General features: G+C 42.2%; 1 protein-coding gene across 1 annotated transcript; it reads right to left on the minus strand.

Moving 5' to 3' along the window:
* Positions 1-4,806: 4,806 nt before the first annotated feature.
* Positions 4,807-18,810, minus strand: kiss1ra (KISS1 receptor a). Its single transcript, XM_041948299.1, has 5 exons — positions 18,159-18,810; positions 14,561-14,685; positions 7,096-7,231; positions 6,723-6,961; positions 4,807-6,069 (listed from the first exon to the last, which is right to left on the minus strand). Exons 1-5 carry the CDS (start codon positions 18,409-18,411, stop codon positions 5,689-5,691), a joined length of 1,134 nt encoding a protein of 377 aa, XP_041804233.1. The 5' UTR covers positions 18,412-18,810; the 3' UTR covers positions 4,807-5,688.
* Between the last annotated feature and the right edge of the window lie 1,711 nt (positions 18,811-20,521).

A 20,521-nucleotide genomic window follows, 5' to 3' on the forward strand; every position in this document is an offset into this window, starting at 1 on the left:
ATTAAGCATGTGACTGTTTTATCATTGAATTTTTATTCCTTGTGCAATAATGTAGATGCCTTCTAATAAAAATGACTTCATAATGTTCTTAGCTGATTCAAAGTTGTAAAAGGAAAGTCTGACTTCTTACCTTTCTAACTGAGCATCCTTTAATTATTTGCATGAGCTTTGTCTTTACCAGAGTTGGCAAAATGATGCTATTATGGTTGATTTGAAACACCTTTATCTCCTCACTGTAACCACGGAGCGTTGCTGGACAGTGCTGTCACATCTGGGACCTTTCCTCCATCTTTCCTCCATCAAGATAACACAGTCACGCTTTTAAGGGGGAAAGAGCCTCGTCCAAATGCGACTAAGTGTGAGTAAATATTGATAACTGACATTTAACTTTGTCCAGATGTTGTGTTTGGTGAAGGAGTTGCAGCTAACCTGGTGTCTCTAAAATGCTAAAAACTATGGTGGTGATTGGAAAAGCAAACAGGGACATTTCTGGGGTATTTATGGATTAAAAAGCCTAACGAGAGAAAAAGTTCCAGGTTCGGTGTCTTTTTCCTGTTTACTCTGGAGCTTGGGTTGCTTTATCCATTAAATTTGGCTTTACTTACCATGAACAACAGATTTTAGCTGATGTGAGGCATCCGTGTTTGTTGGGTTTTCACCTCTTCACTTCTGTATTATTAAGCAGCAAGCCATATTATTGGAGTTTCCATGTCTTAATTAGTACTCGGACGTTTGTGTGAACATGAGTTAAAAATCTGTGAACTGGCAATTAAGATAACACTGATACAGCATGAAAGTGGCAAAGTGAGGAGTATCATTAGACCAAAATAGACCACTTCTGTTTCTACTTATATACACTGAATGTACTGTACATACAGCTGGACATTAATTGCACACAACACATCACCATGGTAATGATTTCCTTCATTCAAGCTCAAATCTCCAATACATTCGGGAGGTTTTGCTCAGAATGTACATGTTCAATAGGCTGCAGTATCCAAAAAAGAGACTCTACAGTACACAGGGTGAATGCATAATGGCTAACATTAAGAGATGTGTCATAGAGGAGCACACAAGCTGCAACACACTGAGTACAACGAGTGTGCATGAGCACCCTGGAGCCCCTGTGTTACATGCTTGAACATTTTTAGTGAATCAAGCCTCCCACATTGCCGCAGCTTTTATTTGGCTCGACTTGGCCCTGAATGACGTAAAAGTCATCTGAACTGTTTATGTGCTTTTCAGAGCTACAGTTAAACTGCAGTTTAGACTCACTATTATCACCAATGTCATCTTCAGCAAGTACATCGGTGCAAAGCGAGAGCAGGTCTGTTCAGGAACGTGAGTCATGGTTGTTGTTGCTTCACTGTGGTTTTTTGAACATATGAATCAGTAATGAGGACTGATCTTTTGTTATGTTTTCTGTTAGTTGCTATAGGACGGCTTATGAAAGCTGAAAGAGCACAAAGTGAAAAAAATAAAATGCACACGTCTACCGTGATTTGTGTTGATGACAGTTGAAGATAAAGCTTCTCTTCATCTTCTGCAGGCTGCTCTGCACTCAACAGCTGACCGTCTAATGCTGCTGAGCTGACAAGGATGTGTGCAGCGTTTGCCTTTCAGAACAGCTCTTCATCTGTTGTGCACTTCATGTCATCCTTCTTTTTTTTTAAATCACAGGGTCGCAGGAGCTGATCGTGGCCATTCCAGACGGCGCTTTTAATTCTATCAAAAGCACCGCAGCGTGTTCTGCTAAAAAATAAGCGCCTATGCCTGGTCCACACGTACATACATCTGTGTGTTTTCGCCTTTGGTTCACACAAACACAGTTTTAGGTCCCTGAAAACGGAGCTTTTGGAGGACTCCCTTACAGGATGAAGGCTTTTAGAAACTCTCTTCGCAGTGTTGCCGTGTGGACAGCGGACACAGAGTTTTTGGCAGGTCACACCTTCGCCATAACAGGATTAGACCTTTAGTTGCAGGTGGCCTACCAGTAGGAGTTTTTTTTTTTCAGGCTTCTGATTGGCCAACATGGCATGGCATTTCAATTTTTTTTTCACTTTTATTGTTACACCTTGCGACTGTCTTGTTGTATCTCATGTATCAGCTTTTATTTTGAAACCCATTACCTGTATCTCTACATAGAAATGTTATCAAAATAAGGTACATTTCGTTTCCTATCTATTGTCTTTTGAACATTTTCTATTTTTCTGATTATGATTAACTTGTCAGTAAGGTCCTATTACATACCAGTAACTAGCATTAGCATAAAAGCTAATCTGAAAGGATCTCTGCATTAATTTCTTCTGTATTTGCCCTTGAGTCATTCTGCAGACAGTTGTTTTTGATTTTCTGAGTAGTATTTAATAATTTACTCATTAAGAAAGTCAGTAAGCAGACAAGCCAATTTTTTACTTTAATTGCCAACAAAAAACAAAAACATGCTCTCCAGATGATTCCCAGTGCAAATGTCGAGCATTGATTCAGCTAATATGACGCTATGCAGGGCTCTATCTAAACCTCAATTTGTAGGATAATACATGATTGGCACCAACATAATGATGAGTCAAATAGTTACATTACATTATTCCCACTATTCATAAATTTGACATAATTTTACCGCAGACATGATTTCTCCCAATCCTGAGAAATGATCAAATCATGCCCACCGCTCAAGTCATTTGTCATTTTACCTACAGTGACCTTCTTGGTTTGATTTCCCCAAAAACTGAATAGTCTGTTTTACTGTTCAAGATTGAAGTTTAACTGAAACAACAGACGAACAACCCGAAAGAACCGACATGTAGTAGAATCATAATCTCAGAAAAGGCGTAGATACAAGAGAATACATCATGTAAAGCAGAAAACACACATGTCGTTGACGACCTCGGTCCTAATGGATAAAATGCAGCACAATTTGCACTCATCAAACAGCAATAAGCAGTCATTAGCATTAATGAAACATGTTGAGACACTTCTAATGTGGCACTGCAATAGAAATAAACCCTTTGTAGCATGTCATTAATTTCATGCTGAATCCGCTGATGAAACTTGGTGACATTTCTTTTAGCTGACTGCCTTTTATACATTTCTAATTATAGCTGGACTTATAGATGGAGGTCTAAGCACTCCCTGCTAGAACAGATCAACTCAAAACCACTTGTATTAAATCAAAGGTGCTTTTTCAGTAAGAGTAAAAGCTTGTTAATTTGTGTGGATGGGGGTGTACGTTGTGCTATGTGCTCAGGGATGCATTTATTAGTATCTAATACTGAACACGTTACACATAAAGGTTGCCATAGCTGGAGGCTTGTCCACTTCTGTTTGCAAAATGTTATGTCACCTAATGACGACCCTTGATCACCTTTTTGTTATCTATTTATGGGTTATTATGGCAGCCCTGTTGATTTTCCTTTCAAGACACTTTGATGTAATTCAAATGGAGCCCCGAAGACAGGAAGTGCTGCAATATCTACAATTCAAATGAGAAGTGCATTAGCAGACTTTCTATGGGCCATTCTGATTTTGAATGTCACTGTGTGGGATGGGTAGAGAAGGACTCCAGGGCTGACAGAGTATTTGTACATTTAGCAACAATGCAAGGCTGCATTTCCATCGCTGACAGCTGTGCTCTGAACAGGTTCTCCCTCAAAATGCAGGGCACAGGCCATACGGGGTCACGTCCACCATTTGGAACGATCTGTCCGACAAGATCGTACAAGATGATGTCACAAATGGCGTTTCAATAAACAACACCTGGATGCACCAGGTGAAAGTCGTGCATGCCTGTGTATGTGCGTGCGTGTTCCTGCATGTGCACATGTATTGAGGGAGGTGTGAATGCTGGTGTGTGCAACACAAAAGAAATGTAAACAAAGTCTGTGCTTCACCGGTCATAACCCCTGCTTCAGCCAGCTCCCACTCATCATCCTTTGGCAGCAGAGACGCCGCCATTCAACTGGATGCTGGCTTTGTTTCTTTGGATTCCCACCAAAACAGAAAAACACCACTTTAACCCTGTGTTATCCTGAGTGCACTGCTTCACAGCTGGTTAAATGTGAGAACAAAAAAAAAAAAAAAAAAAAAAAAAAAGGAATGGAAAACGCTTCCTGTTCCTATTTTTCAGGCTTTTGGCAGCGTCTCAATTATAAACTATGACACCAGAGAAGCATTTGCAAAATTGGCCTAAAATTACTGGGGATGAAAACATGACCATATAAATACATACAACAGATCTTAAAGACAACCAATGAGAGTCATCTGATTACAGAGTTTGAGAATTACAAATACTGTGAACTGACAATATAACACCAGATACATTCAATTTAAATTACATTTAGCAGCAGATTTTGGCGGTGAGGTTTCCCAGTCTTACTGCAGCTTGAAATTTGACATGAACACTATTTACATGTTGGAAACTCATAATTATTAATTATTAATTAACACCAATAAGACATAAATACAGAATACGTACATAGCTAAGGCTAAAAGCTTATCTTAGCATAAAGGCTGGAAAAAGGGGGAATTAGCCAGCTTGTCTATGTTAAAGTTAAGAATATACATACCAACACTTTTAAAGGTACAGACAGAATCACTCATTTACATGAGTTGAGGATGATGCAAATTCAGATATGGCGACTGATCCATGTCGTATCCATCATGCACTGCTTGGCCAGATCTTCTGCTCTCCATAGAAAATAATTAGGATCCATCAGCTTGACATCCATCAACGAATCCAGTGTCTGTACCTTAAAGCTCATTGATTTACACACTGTATGTTGTTTGTTATTTATGTGTGTTTGGTACTTTTAGTTTTAAAGGTGCTGTTGTATTTTTTTTTTTTTTTTTTGCTAGCTGTTTGGCTAGCCCTGCTATAAGTCTTCATGCCAAGCTAAGCTAATCAGGTTCATGTCAGACATGACAGCAGTCAGGTCTCATATTACTCTCTGCAGAAAAGCACAAAAGGCATATGTCAAACCAAAAAGTAAAACTATCCTTTAAAAAGGGAAATCGCGTCAGCTGCTTCCCACAACAAACACAGAAAGTATCGCTAGTTGAATTATTCTCTTTCTCTCCAGTGATAGGAACAAATGTCAGCCACACAAATGAACCATAGGCATCAATTGTCCATTCAAACTGCACATTCAGCCTTCAGTCACTCCAAAAATACCATATTCTCGTGTGTTTTAGAATACATGGTATCTGTGGTAGTTGTCCAAATGCTGACTGGTTTCTACCAAAGCTGCCAGCCTTGTCAGCCATGATCTGACAGGGATCAGGACTCACACCTGCAGCTTTCATGCAAAATCTTCCTCTTTCGTCATCAGCTGTGCTCGGCCGTCTTCTGTTATTTCTGTTTGGCACCTCGACGGATGACATTACAGCATGTGCCAACGCCGCCCAGCCTTGGCTGTGGAGTAGGTAACAGACTGTGCCAAACACTGTTTGTGTCCATCCGTATTTTGAGTCTGTGTTTGCCCACATCAATTCATTAATTAGTTGTGTTCATTGACATAAACGTGTCTGCCAAACAGACAGTCTGTCCTTTTGAATTCATTTAGTTGCTCTATTAAGACTTTCACACAATGAACCCAGGGCAGGGAAATGTTCATCATTTTAATTTCTTCCCTCAGCGATTGCCTTGGGTGCAAACAATAATCTCATTCTTTCCATTTTTAATTGTCAGATTCAATTCAAGGCATTATTATTGTTGCCTTCCTCTGCAGCGACAAACTTGATCTCAGCGTTGGCAGTCCTCGAAGCCATGCTGCTATCTCTGACCTTGTGCTTGAACAGGAATGGGAAGGTTTTCCTGAAGGACTTTTGAAAGGTGGCTCCCATGAAACCATAAACTATGGGGTTGACCGAAGAGTTGGCGTAGGACATGCAGTTGGCCCACGTCTTGATCTTGTATGTGGCGTAGTTGGGCCGGTAGTTTGGATAGAAAGACTGGAAGAGGACAAAGATCTGGATGGGACCCCAGCAGATGGCGAACAGGAGGACGATTACCACCACCATCTTGGACACTTTGCTCCTGATACTGATTGTTCTCTCAGACAGGAGGTTGACCTGAGGAGGAGAAGATGACAGGAGGAGTGTTCAGACTGAAAGCGAAGCGTATTTTCGGCATGTGTTATTTACACAAAGTTGACCACTGGACGGCTATTCTAAACTATCCACGTATTACTGGACTGAATGGACACTCTTCTGACATTAAATAAGAGTATAAGTCTAATATTCCCTCTCTTTTAGCTGTGGTTTTGGTCTCCACCAACTCCTGTGGGAAATATCTTCCTCATTTTCTGCTTAATGCAGTGTTTCAGCTGCAGTAGGTTGCTGTTTTCAGTGAAACAGCTCAACTACCCACTGCTACCTGCTGCAGCTGAAACACACTACAAGAGCAGTGAGCATCAACCAAAACTGTGACGGTTCAGGCAATAAACACTAAAAAATGAACTTAAGATGCTGAAAAGCTCCATAGTACTAAAGGGAACTGCAAAGCTGGCCGATAATTCTCTGAGGGTTCGTTATTATGAGTGACACTTTTTCCACTGATCCTTTGTTTTTGCACAACAATCACTTTAAAAGAAAGGTGCTTTAAAATAAAACCATTTCCAAAGGTGGCTAACATTAAAAGCAGGGTGATATCTTTTTCACTTTTAATTAGAAGTCATGCAATTACAAGTAAGCACAAAACGAAGCAAAGCCAACCTTGTCCGTACCTGATAGTTGTTATCTACAGGTTCCACAGTGGGCTGGCCCACCCTCTTCACCATCAGAGTGTAGCAGAAGGAAATAGTGAGGACAGGCAGCAGGTAGGCAGCAATGAACTGGTAGAGGATGAAAGCCCTCTCATGTGTCTTAGAGGGGAATCTCTCCATGCAGTACTGCCTGGGGCCGTACCAGTAACCCTCCTCTATACGCTGGTACATTAAAATCGGGGTGGACAGGATGAAGGAGCCTGATCAGGACAAGGACTGTGTTAGATAAAGTAATTCAAGCAATTCAAATTTTTACGTTCAATTGCTCCTAATTTTTTCGTTGACTCAATTAAAGATTAAATGTAACTATTTTCATCAAACGAGCAGGACGCACCAATCCAAATGCAGACGCTGACGATCATGGCGACTCTCGGGGTGCGGTGGCGGAGAGATTTCAGAGGGTAGACCGTGACGTAACAGCGATCGCCACTCATGGCTGTCAGAGTGATACAGGTGGCTTGGACTGTCACCTGGGAGAGACAGCGAAACAGATACATGTTGTTGTGTAAAAGTGCAAACAGAAGATCTGATGATATGTTGCCTTCATACAGAGGGGGAAGGAATACAGATACACAGATACAGAGACATTGTATATTCATCCAAGGACTAGCTCTAACAAGTAAGTTGTGACTAAATAAGAGTGTTGTGCCCACATGGTCACTGCTGTGGTGTTTATCTCAACACCTCGTCATCCCAACGCCGACGCTGCTGGTTTCTTAGTCTCATAACGAAGCAAAAGGCAGCCTTCCTGCCAGAGAGCCTTTCCAACACGTGGCTGACATTGCAGTTGTGAACACTTGCAGTTTGGTTTGGTCTAGGCATCAAAATTGGTTAGGTTCAGGAAAACATTGGAGACTCTTGGTTCTGTGGGTGAAGAAGTCGCTCTGAGCATCTAATGTTGGGTTTACATTGGGGTAAGCTTAAAGATGGAAAAGGGCAGCTTGTGCTGACATGTCATTTTTTCACATGCAATGCTGAGGGGCGTGACAAAATGTCAATATCTGACACTGTGGGAATGAGAGGCTTGATTTTCTCCAGGCATAATTTAGTACCAAACCGTCTCTTGAATTATCAGTTTCATATGCATTCATCTTCTCTCCCTCTGCTCTGTTTAAAAAGCATGTGGACATTTTATAAGTTGTTCTACAGATGTAAAGTGTCAGTGATTATTTCTAGAGCTACATGCTCAAAGCTACAAATGATAAATTTTTACAAGATGAAAAAATAGGCCATTAAAGGCAGCTGCTCTGTCAGACAGCCAATCACAAACTAATGAGATCCTCTCATATTGTTTGGGTGGCACTAATTGGAACAGAAGTTGGCCACCACCCCGCCAATGCTGTCCTGTGAATCTGCTCGCACAGTGCAGCCTTCATTTAGAAGCAAAGGGGAAGTTCAAGCAGCTCTTCTTTTTTTGTCCCTCAAGACGATTCAGACTCGCTCTCCAACTTTTTCAAATGGGCCCTTGTGCTTTTCAGCTGAGGAGAGCGCAGGAGGGGAAACATACAGAGGAGCAGGAAGAGAGAAAGCAGAGAGGAGGCTGCGTAAGTATTTTTTAATTAGCATCAGAACTATGAAATCATTCAATGTCATTTTTAGGCTTCATTGATGCCTGAGTCAATTAAAGTCTGGCACATCAAAAGAATGCTAATTCAAGGCAAAGCTTGGAATTTTTTTTGCAGTAGAAATCAGTCCACCTGCTGATAAAAACATTTTACTCAAATCTCACAGTTCTTGCGTTCTATTAAAAAAAACACCCTGACAAGAGAGTCTCTTTGATATTTTCTTTACATACACGTATGGCGAGAAATGAGGGGTCAGAAGTTCCCTCCACGCTCTTTTCCAAATAGGATTTAATTCCATCCCCCTTTTGTCTATGTGTCTGCCAGCGCCTCTTCCCATTCTCTCTCTCCGCCTCTTATCTGTGACTGTGATGCCAGCACCCATTACCCTCCTGAGGTTTGGAGCAGCACACCAGCGTTTCAAAGAAGATGATGAGAGAGACAGAAAGGGGTCACGATGAGTTCAGTATCGGGGCCACTGAGGAAGTGGGCTCAATTTTTAAGACGCCTGGTGCATTAAGAACACTCTACCCTGTTATCTTCAACGCTAATGTGTAATCAAAAGAAAGGGCCTGGACACTGCAAAGAGAACAAATTTAGACCATCTCTGTTTCTTCTCGGTTCCTACAGTGAGATGAGGACGGATTGGATTATGTTTTACAAAGGGTGGATTTTATGTTACACACCCCTCCTAAAAAAACAGGGCGTGATTGTGTCTTTGAAGGCTCGGGTGGGAGAGTTCAAGGCAGTGAAAATAATTCATGTTTGATTCAGCTAGCCATCTGCTGGCTGTAACGTTGTCTTTAGCATACAAGCAGAAGAGCTGCATCAATCTTTTCATCTTCTGTTATGAGGTCGGGAACAAAAAAGGCCAGCGATAACATACTCAGCCATTTAGTCTTAGTTGATTATAGTTACCATTCAAGACTCTCCATATGCAGCCCATAATCTATGGTATCTTTTATTCAAAAACAGGCCAAGGTACAATTCTTTATCATCAACATCAAAAATAATAAAGATGAATGTAGTTTATCATGTTGCTTTGAAGAGAAGCCTAATTTATTCATGCAATCACTTTAAATATTCATTAAAAGGAAATATATCATAAAGTCGAATGTTGCTAGTGGGCATTTTTCTACCTAGAGCTCTAACTCAGATTTTCCTGGCGTGAAATTCAGACACAGGTTGGAGGGGAGCTGTCACTCTCTCTTTCTTTAAAATCACCACCTCTCACAGTAACTTCCATGATTCCTCGAGACAGCACCAGTGACCCAGACTGTGGAGCTGCAAAGAGAAACCTCTAAGAATAGAGAAGAGGACGGAAGAGGTGTGAAAAGTAGAACTCTCTGTCTGAAATTCATTCGCTGAAGGTGGAAGGTCGCCCAATAAGGTGATGAGATAAAGAAACGGAATAAGGAGAAATGTATCGCCTCACTTTCAAAGGGATGTACAGTATTTGCTGCCTGAGTTCTCCTACTCAGTGCACACCAAAAATAAAACTTTACATATATGAGAAACAATGTTCTCATGTATTCTCTTTTTGTATTGTAGAGAAAATCTTAAGCTCTTTTTTTCTTGTCATCAGTTAATTTGCACCAAAATGAGGAAGACGGAATAACAGAAAGAAAGTGTGATTTAAACAGTGCTTGCTTACATGAGCAGGATGAAATCTAACAACGTTAACCGGTGTGTGCAGCAGTTTCAGTCTAAAGTTGCACGGCTCAAGGCGCAAAGCCCCATTAGTCCCCCCTAGAGGCTGCAATATTCATTACACCCCACATGAACTTTAAAACCTGTTAATTGAGCTTCTCACCAGAAGCAGATATAAAAGTAAACTCTGTTTGGAGGACGGGCCACAGGCTCATTAAAAACACAAGTCTGTCCCCCAGGTTTCATGAATATTAGAAAATGTGCCTGGATCAGGGGCTTTTGTCTTATCTTTATTCAAGAGTGTGGTCCTTCAATTTGAGAGCATGACTCACTGATGTTACATTCAGATTTTGTAATGCTTTCCCTCAAAACCCTACCAAACAGCCCCTGCTTACACCTAGATTTGCTCTGCTTCTTCTCAAACGCTCACACTCAGATACTGTATATCGGATATACTGTTGCGTGCACAGGCTTCCTTCTCCAGTGTTGGTGTTAATCTTGCTAACAGGACTTCTATCTTTACACATAAATAAACAGTTAATCTTCCACTCTATTGAGGAACAAAGGCATAAGAATGTGCTCTTGAGAGCACTGCCCTGATACAGACCACACCACTAACATCGCCAGTCTTGGAGCCCACCAATTTTTCCAGTCTTCTGATTGGCCAACAGAGCAAGAGTAAGGGTTGGGGTTATATCACCACCTGTCAGTCTGGCATGCTCTTTACAGCGTTATAATTGTGTTTTTGCATTTTCATGATGAATTTGTGTGGACGGATTTGTCTTTTCTCACAATGAATGAAGGAAAACCTCAGTTTTCAGTCACTTCCGTGTTTCTATTCAGCTCTCAGATTTTTTGCTGCGGGTGCATTTACATCTTTAACCAGCTTCGTCCACTCCAGCCCTGCAAGGATTTACGCTGTGTCACATGATATTGTTCTGTCTCTCAGCAGTTGAGATAATGAAACTATAAGAGCTTGAAAAGGAGAAAGTGAGTGTAAAATGAATAATTGCTAAGTCTTCATCAATAGTCGTATCAGGTCAGTGGTCATTCTCTGCTTTGGTGCAATCAGTTGTACCATGCTGGGTCATCTCTCATGTACGTGTAATAATAAATGGTGGCAGGTCTCCATTCACAGAAAGTGATTCGAATGCTTTGACGCACATGCAGGGTTGGATGATGAAAGACAGGGAAAATGGACGTTCTGAAAAAGAATGAAAAATGAGCAAAGCCACCGTAGAGGCCTGCCTGACAGGTGATTGCTTTTTTTGAGTTTTCCTGAGGAGAAGGTTCAAGCTTAATCGTCATCCTCAGGAGTCGTCGTTTCTCCAAAAGCTCACAGACAGGTACTGCTTCATGTTCAGATGGATAAAATAAATCACGTCTCCGTGTTTTCAATTAAAAACGCTGATAGCTTCTCCCTGCATGTGTTCTTGGCCTGCCTCTTAGACTGACATCTCACTCTTTCATGCTCAAATTAGTCATTTAAATCTTGTCTTCACGCATTCAAAAGAAAATATCTCCTTTTTTTAAAGCCTGACACATCGTCTCCTCCTCCTCGTCCTTTCGAGCTTCACAGTGAACGAAGTACTGAACCCAATCTCCAAATAAAATTCATTAAATTCACCACATATTTAAATTTATTTATATATTCTTTTTTTCTCCCTGGGACAGTTTTGGTCTAGAACTGCTCAAACTTCTCGCTCAGAGGTCCGCATATGACTTTTATTCGAGGTCAGAAGTCCGGAACAATTGATGAAAGCAAAATACCGTCACATGCCGTGTGACTGGGCCAGCATGAAACCAGGCAGACACGGCTCAGACAGTCAGTCTATATTTATTTCTGACTCAGACAGATTCATTCATCATTATTCTACAGGCTGGATGGGAAGCGTTGGCGGGCTGGACGGGGCCAGCAGAAGTGGGCAGGGTCCAGAATGACTTGCCGTTCAGTGCGGATGCAGAGCCAGGTCCGTGTTTTGAGAAGCCCTGATCTAGATTTTGCATCACTAGACAGACTATTTATTAACTTAAGAGGATGGCAATCTCCCCCCGCCTCTTTTAGACCCTGGGTGACAGTAAAGCCTTTTCAAGCTGTCGGGGTCTGGGTGTTGATTGACCATATTTTTAGAGTAGACTACAGTTATTAGTGCGTCGTTTAGTGTAATTACAGTGTAGCACAGAATCGTGGCCTTTTAAGATCTAAACCCTCGCCCACTCATTGTCACACACTGTGCATATATGTGCATTTTAATTGACTGTCCTCTTTGAATAAGTTGCATGGAGCCAACAGGTTGTGGCCTTCGCTTGGTTTCCCCTTGGTGATGCATTCTTTTAAGGAAGAAAATTTGTACATGTAATAACTTCACTGACTGGGGGAGTTGTGTTCAAGGCTGTGTTGGACTCATCATTTACGGTATATTCTGTCAGTGCAGGGTGGCGTGCAGAGCAAAGTGCATAAAGCGGCAAGGAGAGTGTCAGTGGTTACTATCTGCTTCGTCACAAACCAGGAAAGGGTGCTATGGGTACATCTCAATTCTCTCGAACCGGAAGTTCTTCTGGTCCGCCATTCTGCTGGTTCTGCTCCGAGGAGCGAAGAGTGAGGATGGATCTCAGAGCAGCCATAAGCAAGGATACATGAGTGCATCCTTCAAGTCTTTCAACTGAGCTGCCACATTTGAACGAGATGGAGAAACTGTTTAAGTGTATGTATCCTGCAATGAATGGCTGTAATTCAGACGTGCCTAACGCTAGACAATAATAAGCAATAATACAAGAATATCGGAATCCATGATGATTCAGTTGAATTTATTTAATCCACAACCTGTTTTGTTATGTTACAAATCTCACTAACAGCAGCCTCCGAGCATGTGTCGAACAGCACTCTGTTATTTATTAAACTTCACATCGGAAACTTTGACGTTATGTTTTCAGAACTGTCACTGATATATAAACCAAACACACTGGCCTCTCGTCACTTGTTCTGCGTGTTATCTGAGTGAAATAATGTGTTTCATGGCTTGTAGGCTTTTCTTCACTGACAGCTCTGAAATGTGTCTCATTGAACAGGGAAAGAAGACACAGGTCAGGAAATGACCACCGGGAAGAGGCATCCAGCCAAGAATAAAGTCAATAATTCTCATGTACGTTAATGAAAGTGCTACATACTGATTTGCTAGAGCTGGAGCCTTTTTTCTAATAATATAAATATAAGTGAATGTGTCTAAACGGAGTATTGAGGGTGGAGGGTGTTGTGGCAGCAGATCCAGGCATGCCGCCGTCATCGGAAACAGACGTCGCTTTAAGTGACGCTTCAGAGGAAAGCACGTCTCAGTCCTCTTAAAACATATTTCCTTGTTTGTTCTCTCCTTGCGGAAACCACGCAAGGAAAGGACAAGTGGATGCAATTTAAGAGAATTGGGATGTGACCCCGGTCCCACTTCCCTCCTCTTCCCCGCCCACCTGCATCTCATTTCCTCGTCAACCCTGCAGACACTTAACCAACCTATTCCCACTCATTCTCTGTCAGGTTGTCTAAGTTGCTTCCTTGCTTTATGATTTTGGTCTCCAGCTTCTGGCACCTGAGTTTTAACCTGAACCTGTAAGCTGCCGTTCATCAATAAATCAATGAAATCATCTTGTCTGCTCGCCTACGCTGTTCTGCTCCTCTGTCCTTCCTCTTTGTCTGCTGGAAGCATATGATGCAAAGTTTGCAATATGAACTAAGTTGCACATGTCAGTGCAGTGTTTGTGGCATATCGTGCTGTCTGCAAGTGGCCAAAAAGATTAAAAACTGCTCATATGCAATTAGTTATTTGTCCATCATGGGTTGCTTTCAGGTAACATCACAAAGCTGCAATTGCGTAACTTAGTCAGACGAACAAGGTCAAAGCTGGAACTGAACTGAGGACATAAAATCCAAGAGGTGCACAACATCTGCATTTGCACTGCCACAAGGCTCAACACCAGCAACCCACCACGACACCATGTGTAGAGAGTTTAATGCTTGTCAGCTGCGTCTGATGACGATATACACCCCTCTCCTGTCCATCAAAGGCAAAACGTAAGAAGAATAATTAAAAACAGAAACTGTCTGTTGGAGTTTGACTGTTGCTTCAACATCCTCTTGTGTTACTTTGAGCTATACTTTGATGAATCCACTGCTATTTAATGTCAACTGTGTGACTGAAACTTATTCTTTTGAAAAAATTAGAAATGAAGGCAACAGTGGCTCTTTTTGATCGAAGCTTTCTTGAGACAGTTCTCCACTGTCATCTTGTAAAAGGAAAGGCTGTGGCCTCCTGGAGTGAATTAAAAATGTTATAGTTTCTATGACACACACACAATTGAGTTATGAAAACAGTAGACATTTGGCTGCTCTTGGTAAAGAGCATTTGATTGTACCAAGGTCCTAAATGTCATCACTGAATTGTTCAGAAATTTCATTCAAGAGCAAATCCAACATGTTTGACCAATGTTTTTTTCAGTACCTGTCATAGAAAGCACATTGAAAAAGCACTTCTCTGAAGGCACATGAAGACATGATGTGATTGTGATAAGACTGAAAAACATGAGTCGCATTTTTACCTGCTGAAGAAAGGCAACAAACTTGCACATGAAGTTGCCAAAGATCCATCCAGGGAGAGGATAGAGGGTGGCAGTGAAGGGGACGCAGCACACCAAGAAGATGATGTCAGTGGCAGCCAGGTTTGCTGCACAGAGAGAAAACAGCATGCAGGACGTCAGTGGAAGGTGCTTTATAAATATGCAAATATGACTTTGGTCCTTGTGTGAATCAGCTTGTGATCGGACGGTCGCCGGTTCGATTCCCCCACCGGACTGGCAGAAAATTTGGGTGTGGTGGAGTATTCCCTCCCCCTCCATTAGCTGGCTGATGTGCCCCTGAGCAAGGCACTTAACCCCCCAATATGCTCCCCGGGCGCTTGATTGCAGCCCACTGCTCCTGTGTGTGGTTCACTGCATGTTGCATGTGTGTGTTTCTTCAAAACAGAGATGGGTGAAATGCAGTGAATAATTTCCCAGTCTTGGGATCAATAAAGTAAATAAAATAAAATAAATAAATAAAATTATCTTTGTTCATGTTTGCGCCATGTTTCATGTGAGTTTTTCTTGGTGTTGTCTTTGTTCTTGTCTTTGCCACGTTCTTGCAAATGTTTGTCTAGCGTCTTTAGTATTGTCTATGTTCCCTAGCCTTGCCACAGTCCATGTAAGTGTAATTCTAAGGTTGTCACTGTCAAGCCATGTTAGTGTTTTTCTAGTGTTGTCTTTGTCCACGTTCCATGTGTTTGTTCGATGTTTCCCTGAGTTTCTTTCTTCCCTGAGTTTCTTTCTTCCCTGAGTTTTGTTTTTTGGTTTCCTTTAGTTAAATAAATTTGTTAAATTGAACCAGCGCCCCCTTGTGTCTGCATTTGGGTTCACCCTTTGTTCCCCTGAAACCCCACATTCCCGACACTAACCACCATCCTCAGTAATAACCAGCCTAAAAGTCGATATACTTTCAATAAACTTAGAAAAATTGGTATGCTGTATTGTTATACTGCATTTACAGTATGTGCATGCTTAACTGTATCACATTAGAGCTAAAGCAATTAAAAGTTGATGCATTAAAAAAATAATCTGTTTATATTTTAATAAAGTCAAATATACCAAAAATTCTCAAATGGGATTTTCTGTTTGTTTGTTTTTTTTGTCTGTGCCTCCACAAATTGTTAAAAGCCAAATTTAGTGTGTATAGGATTTAGTGACATCTAGCTGTGAGGTTGCAGATTGCAACCAACTGAACACTCCTCGTCTCACTCTCCCCTACGATAACCGCTAACAATGTGAAAAACACAAAAGGTGCTCTCTACAGCCAGTGTTTGGTTGGTTCCTTTCTGACGGCTGTTTCATGCAAACGGTTAGCCTATCGTGTGCGTCGCCAAGGGGCGTGACAAAACACTGGCATTTGAGGACGTGGGATTGAGAACGGGTTGCTACGCCACATCCAGTTTAGATTGTGCTGATTGTCACATGTATGCAATATCAGGGTCTTGCTAGATCCTCAGTAAACACTGATCTGCCTGCTCCTTGTGCACCACAGGGGTGAAAAATAAACACAACATCCTGAGATTTTATCAACTTCATACATAATGTTTAAAATCAGCGACTCCTCTCCACAGTGTCGAGATGCACCAGGAGTTGACAGAACAACAGGCAACACCTGCACAATCTACCGCAATCCAGAGCAACTCCCATGCAGCAAACATTACCTTCCTGAAGGTTTTAATGTTTAGTTTTGTGGACACAGTGTTGATTGAATTGTTTCTGTCCCCTGCAGGACTGCTGGTGGCTAGTGCAACTGACGTCAAGTATTAAGAGACTGCTTCAGAATCTGCGTCTGTTTGTGTGATGAATTGCTGTTTAGGTGCTTTTAGAAACAAACCCACAACTGTTTGACTGACAGGTCACACAGTACACCTACACGCTTATAAAAAACTAAGCTAAAGTACTTCATTTAAATTCACACTGCCTCCCTATTACCTCTGTATGAAATTCTTGTTTAAGCAGAGTGCTCGCGGTGGTAATCTCAGCTGCCTCTGATCTCGTTTTCCTTTTTCCTCTTTAAACTGTCACTCCGACAAATATGTCACACAGTTTCCACTTTGTTTTACTGATCAAATTGCATTATAGTGGAAGGACCATTATATTGAAGGGCGGGCAGATGGTGCAGGGGCTAATCTAATGTTGCTGAATATTAAACAGTTTCATCGCTGTGGCCTTGGGATATTATACATCCATCCTGATCAAATTCTTGCTGCAAACACGGTGTATCATGCAAACACAGACACAAATGATTTCTACAGTAAATCACAGAAATGCATTTACTGCTTTGCCTCGTTTGGAGACATGGATTTTTCATTATGTTAATTCTTATCTTCTCTGGACTTCATCTCAGTTAATTAATCACCTTTGCAATTCTTTTCAAGTGACAGGTGACATCACAGCTCTACCAGACAAGCTGTAATTGACTTCAACAACAAAAATCAATCACCCAGGTTTCACGTCAATGTGCTCTGAGAACCAAGCAGACACAAGGCAGTTGCATGATTGATTATTTTGTGCTGCTGCCTGTCTTAGCCAGGGCTTCTTTGATTCTTCATCTAAATCTCAAATTGAAGTGGGACCTATCCTGGTTAAAAAAGGTTAGAAAACACGCTCCTGTGGCTTCTCTTCTTTTCTTGTTACAGTGAAAGAAGAGCAGTGAAAACAATGATTCCCACGAAGCATGTGACCTCACTCAGGCTTCCATTGAAGAGACGAAAGCATCAGATCAGCGTGGAGCGATGAGGAGACTGTAGTATTCCTCAGATGACTACATGACACAAACATAAATGCAAAGTTTCATCATTGGAGCTTTGACTGGTGCTCTTGTAATTATCTTGTTGCACCCTCTTCCTCTTCAATAGTTAATAGTGGCACCTGGCAGGAGAATTAGCACCACCACCTGTTTACTCAACTCCTAATTATCGTTAAACAGAAGTAGATGGAAATGTGCATGAATCGGCACTTTCTTTTGAGGATTTCCAGGATATTTAGTTACATTTGGGGGTTACAGTTGGATGTAAACTCTTACTTTATTGCCCTGAAATCCCCTCAGAAGTACCTGCACAGTAGCCAACATCTGCAAATAAACGCATTTAGAAGCACTGAACTCTTGAGCTATAAAAATTGGTTACTTGCATATATTAATTATTGCAAACGCCTCCAGCAGATAATTATTTCTTCTGTTTATTTAATTTCCTGACTTCAGTTTCAATTCAGGACACGTCTGACTACCTGTCTCCTCCTCTGGTGGAAGTGAAGCCTGTAATCAACATAGACATTCTTGTGCACAGACACATGTCAACTGGGCAAATGGACGGTGAGTGGACTTACACTGAGCTGCCTTAAAACCCCTGAAGCTCTTTTGAGCGTGCTGTTGGCATGGAATGAAGCGTTACAGGATAGATGAAAGAGACAGAGACATGCATCAAATAGCTATATGATACATTTGAAGTTGACGCACTGGGAGTTCATGATAAAGTACAGATTCTAGCTCATTGATCTCCAAGACTGTTTGAATCTGCTTTTGCATCTGTTCATATCAAACCGCCAGAACTGAGAAATACCAGAAACGCTGGCTTACCGATGTAGAAGTTGGTTGCCGTCCTCATCTGCCTGTGTTTGGAAATGACATAAATAACCAGAGAGTTGCCCACCAGTCCGACCAGCATGATGAGGGCAAAGAAGAGGGGGACCAGCCAGGCGTCCGTGAGGAAGGGGTGCTGCTCTCCTTCGTCCTCCTCACCGTCCCTGCGTCTTCCCAGAGAGAAGTTTGCCTCGGAGCCGTTGATCCAGACCTGCTCGGTGGAGTTCCAGGGCTCCTCGGTGGAGAACATCGTGGCAGGACGGGAAGGGTAGTTGGTGAGAGGAAAAGTGCTGAGGACGGATTGTGAGAGGTATAGAGGAAGTGAGCGAACGTACAGTATGGGTTTATGTGAGACTTTCAGCCTTCTGGGTGCCCTCGGGTTAAAAGCAGAAGTATGGAGAGGTGTAAATGGACAGAGAGGAGAGGGCAGGTGCAGTAATGAGCGGCGAACAGAGGTGCGAGGAAGGCAGAGCTGACGATGGAGGCGAGCCTGTCTGAGGAAAAACTGAATTTGGGAAGGACAGAAATGGAGGATTGAAAGCGAGCGGGGAAAAGTTTGCAAGGTGAATGGAAAGGTGGAGCGATGGAGGAGACAGAGCGGAAAGTGGCACAGATGGGACAAAGATCCCCCAAGTTGTGAAGCAGCACTCCTTTCATTGCAGCCCAGAGCAGGAACGTAATAAGGGAGAAGTTAGATGTGTTCATGTGAGGAGGACACGCAGGAACAGCGGGTGAGCAGAAGAGGAGGAAGTGCTTCTTTTGTGCAGATCAGGTTGAATAAAAAGTGCCACGACATCGCGCCTCAGAGCTTTACGGCATGCTGTGCCTCCAGGCAGCCAAGGGGATTTGTTCACAAGGAGCAGAGTGTGTGCTGAGAGGCAGACAAATGTCTTCTACGAGCTCGCTCATCAAATACCCAAAGGTAAACAATCCCCCGCATTCGCAGCTCCCTTTCCTTTTTCACTTCTCTTTTTTCCACTCTCCGTAGCGAGGTTCAAGAATTTTTTTCCCTCCGTGTCTTAACCTTCCATTCAGGGTTTTTTGTTATGGAGAACAGAAGAGTCACTTGATTCAAAGAGGACCTCGGCTTGTGTGGGAGTTGATATTTGCTCTACAGCCTTGACAAAAGTAGACAACATGCTTTGTAGTGAGAAAAAAAAAAAGAAAAGAAAAACCTCGAGCATCATCCGTTGTTCGTTCTTCCAGCACGGCTGAGTTGACCGGTGTTTCGGCGAGAACAGCCTTGACTTTGAGGGAGCTGGAGAGAGCAGAGAGCGAAGGAGATGCTGACGGCTTTATAGTACGAGAAAGAGCAAGGACGCAAGGACGCAGTGGGGAGGGGAGGCACACACACACACACACACACACACACACACACACAGCGAGTCTGAATGCACGTGGGCTACAGCATGATTCTGGGATAAATAGCTAATGTCAGGGTCTCCTAGCAACGTTATCCCTCAATCCATCTTTTTGTACCAATTTGCCCAAAAAACACACTCACTCTCTCTCACTTTCTCTCTCGCTTCCTCTCTTTCTATTTCTCTCTCTCTCTCTTTCTCTCTCTCTTCCTCTCTTCCTCTCTATTTCTCTCTCTCTCTCTCTCTCTATATATATATATATATATATATATATACATTCTCATTCTGTTCCAAAGGGAATGACAATAACATTAAGCCCTGCGGCTCACGCGGTTAACATACCTCCACACAGAGAAAGTGTAGACAGGAAATAGCAGCTGTATCATTGTCAGGTTACATCCTAGATTTAACCCTGGTTAATTTCAAAACTACATGTATCCATAAACGTCGGTGTGTGGCACAGAAACACTCCTCAAAGGTGTATGTTGGACTTGAAAATGATCGTCTATGGCCAAAATGCCAATCATGACTACATAGAATGAAAGAATTGGCCTCAAAAAACTAATGTGTGGGTATTTTGATATTTACTATTTGATTTCCAGCAGTCATGAAAAATTTATTTGTGTGCAAATGCCTCTTCATTAACCTTATGTTGGTCAACCAATGACCTGCAGTTTACACTCACTGGCGATTCTTAGCTGGTGTTCACTTAGTGTTCAGTTAAGCAGTCAAGTATATAAAAAGGGTGATATGCTAAACTTTACTGCAAGTGGGACAATGGCTACCAGCGATAACCTCACCCAAACAAGCCAAACATACAATGCTAACGAGCCCTCCAAAGAAAACCCCAGCGTGTATGCCAGCAGGGCTGCTGCCCAATGCAAATGCGCAGACTACGAGGCCAGTGTGTACTGCCAGATGCAAGTTCTGCTGCCTCGAGCCAAGGCCACAGATGCTACGAGCTCACTGCCTTGCAAGATTCTAAAACCTAACAAGTGG

Source organism: Chelmon rostratus, chromosome 12 (assembly GCF_017976325.1).
Source record: "Chelmon rostratus isolate fCheRos1 chromosome 12, fCheRos1.pri, whole genome shotgun sequence".
NCBI classification, from domain to species: Eukaryota; Metazoa; Chordata; class Actinopteri; order Chaetodontiformes; family Chaetodontidae; genus Chelmon; species Chelmon rostratus.

What these genes read in the sequence shown, in the direction of transcription:
- kiss1ra (XM_041948299.1), bottom strand. Translation starts at nt 18,411, where the DNA reads ATGTTCTCCACCGAGGAGCCCTGGAACTCCACCGAGCAGGTCTGGATC. An exon ending in TTGTTGCCTTTCTTCAGCAG is followed by an intron (nt 7,232 to 14,560) that starts GTAAAAATGCGA and finishes TGTCTCTCCCAG; the next exon opens with GTGACAGTCCAAGCCACCTG. An exon ending in CTGTAGATAACAACTATCAG is followed by an intron (nt 6,070 to 6,722) that starts GTACGGACAAGG and finishes TCTCCTCCTCAG; the next exon opens with GTCAACCTCCTGTCTGAGAG.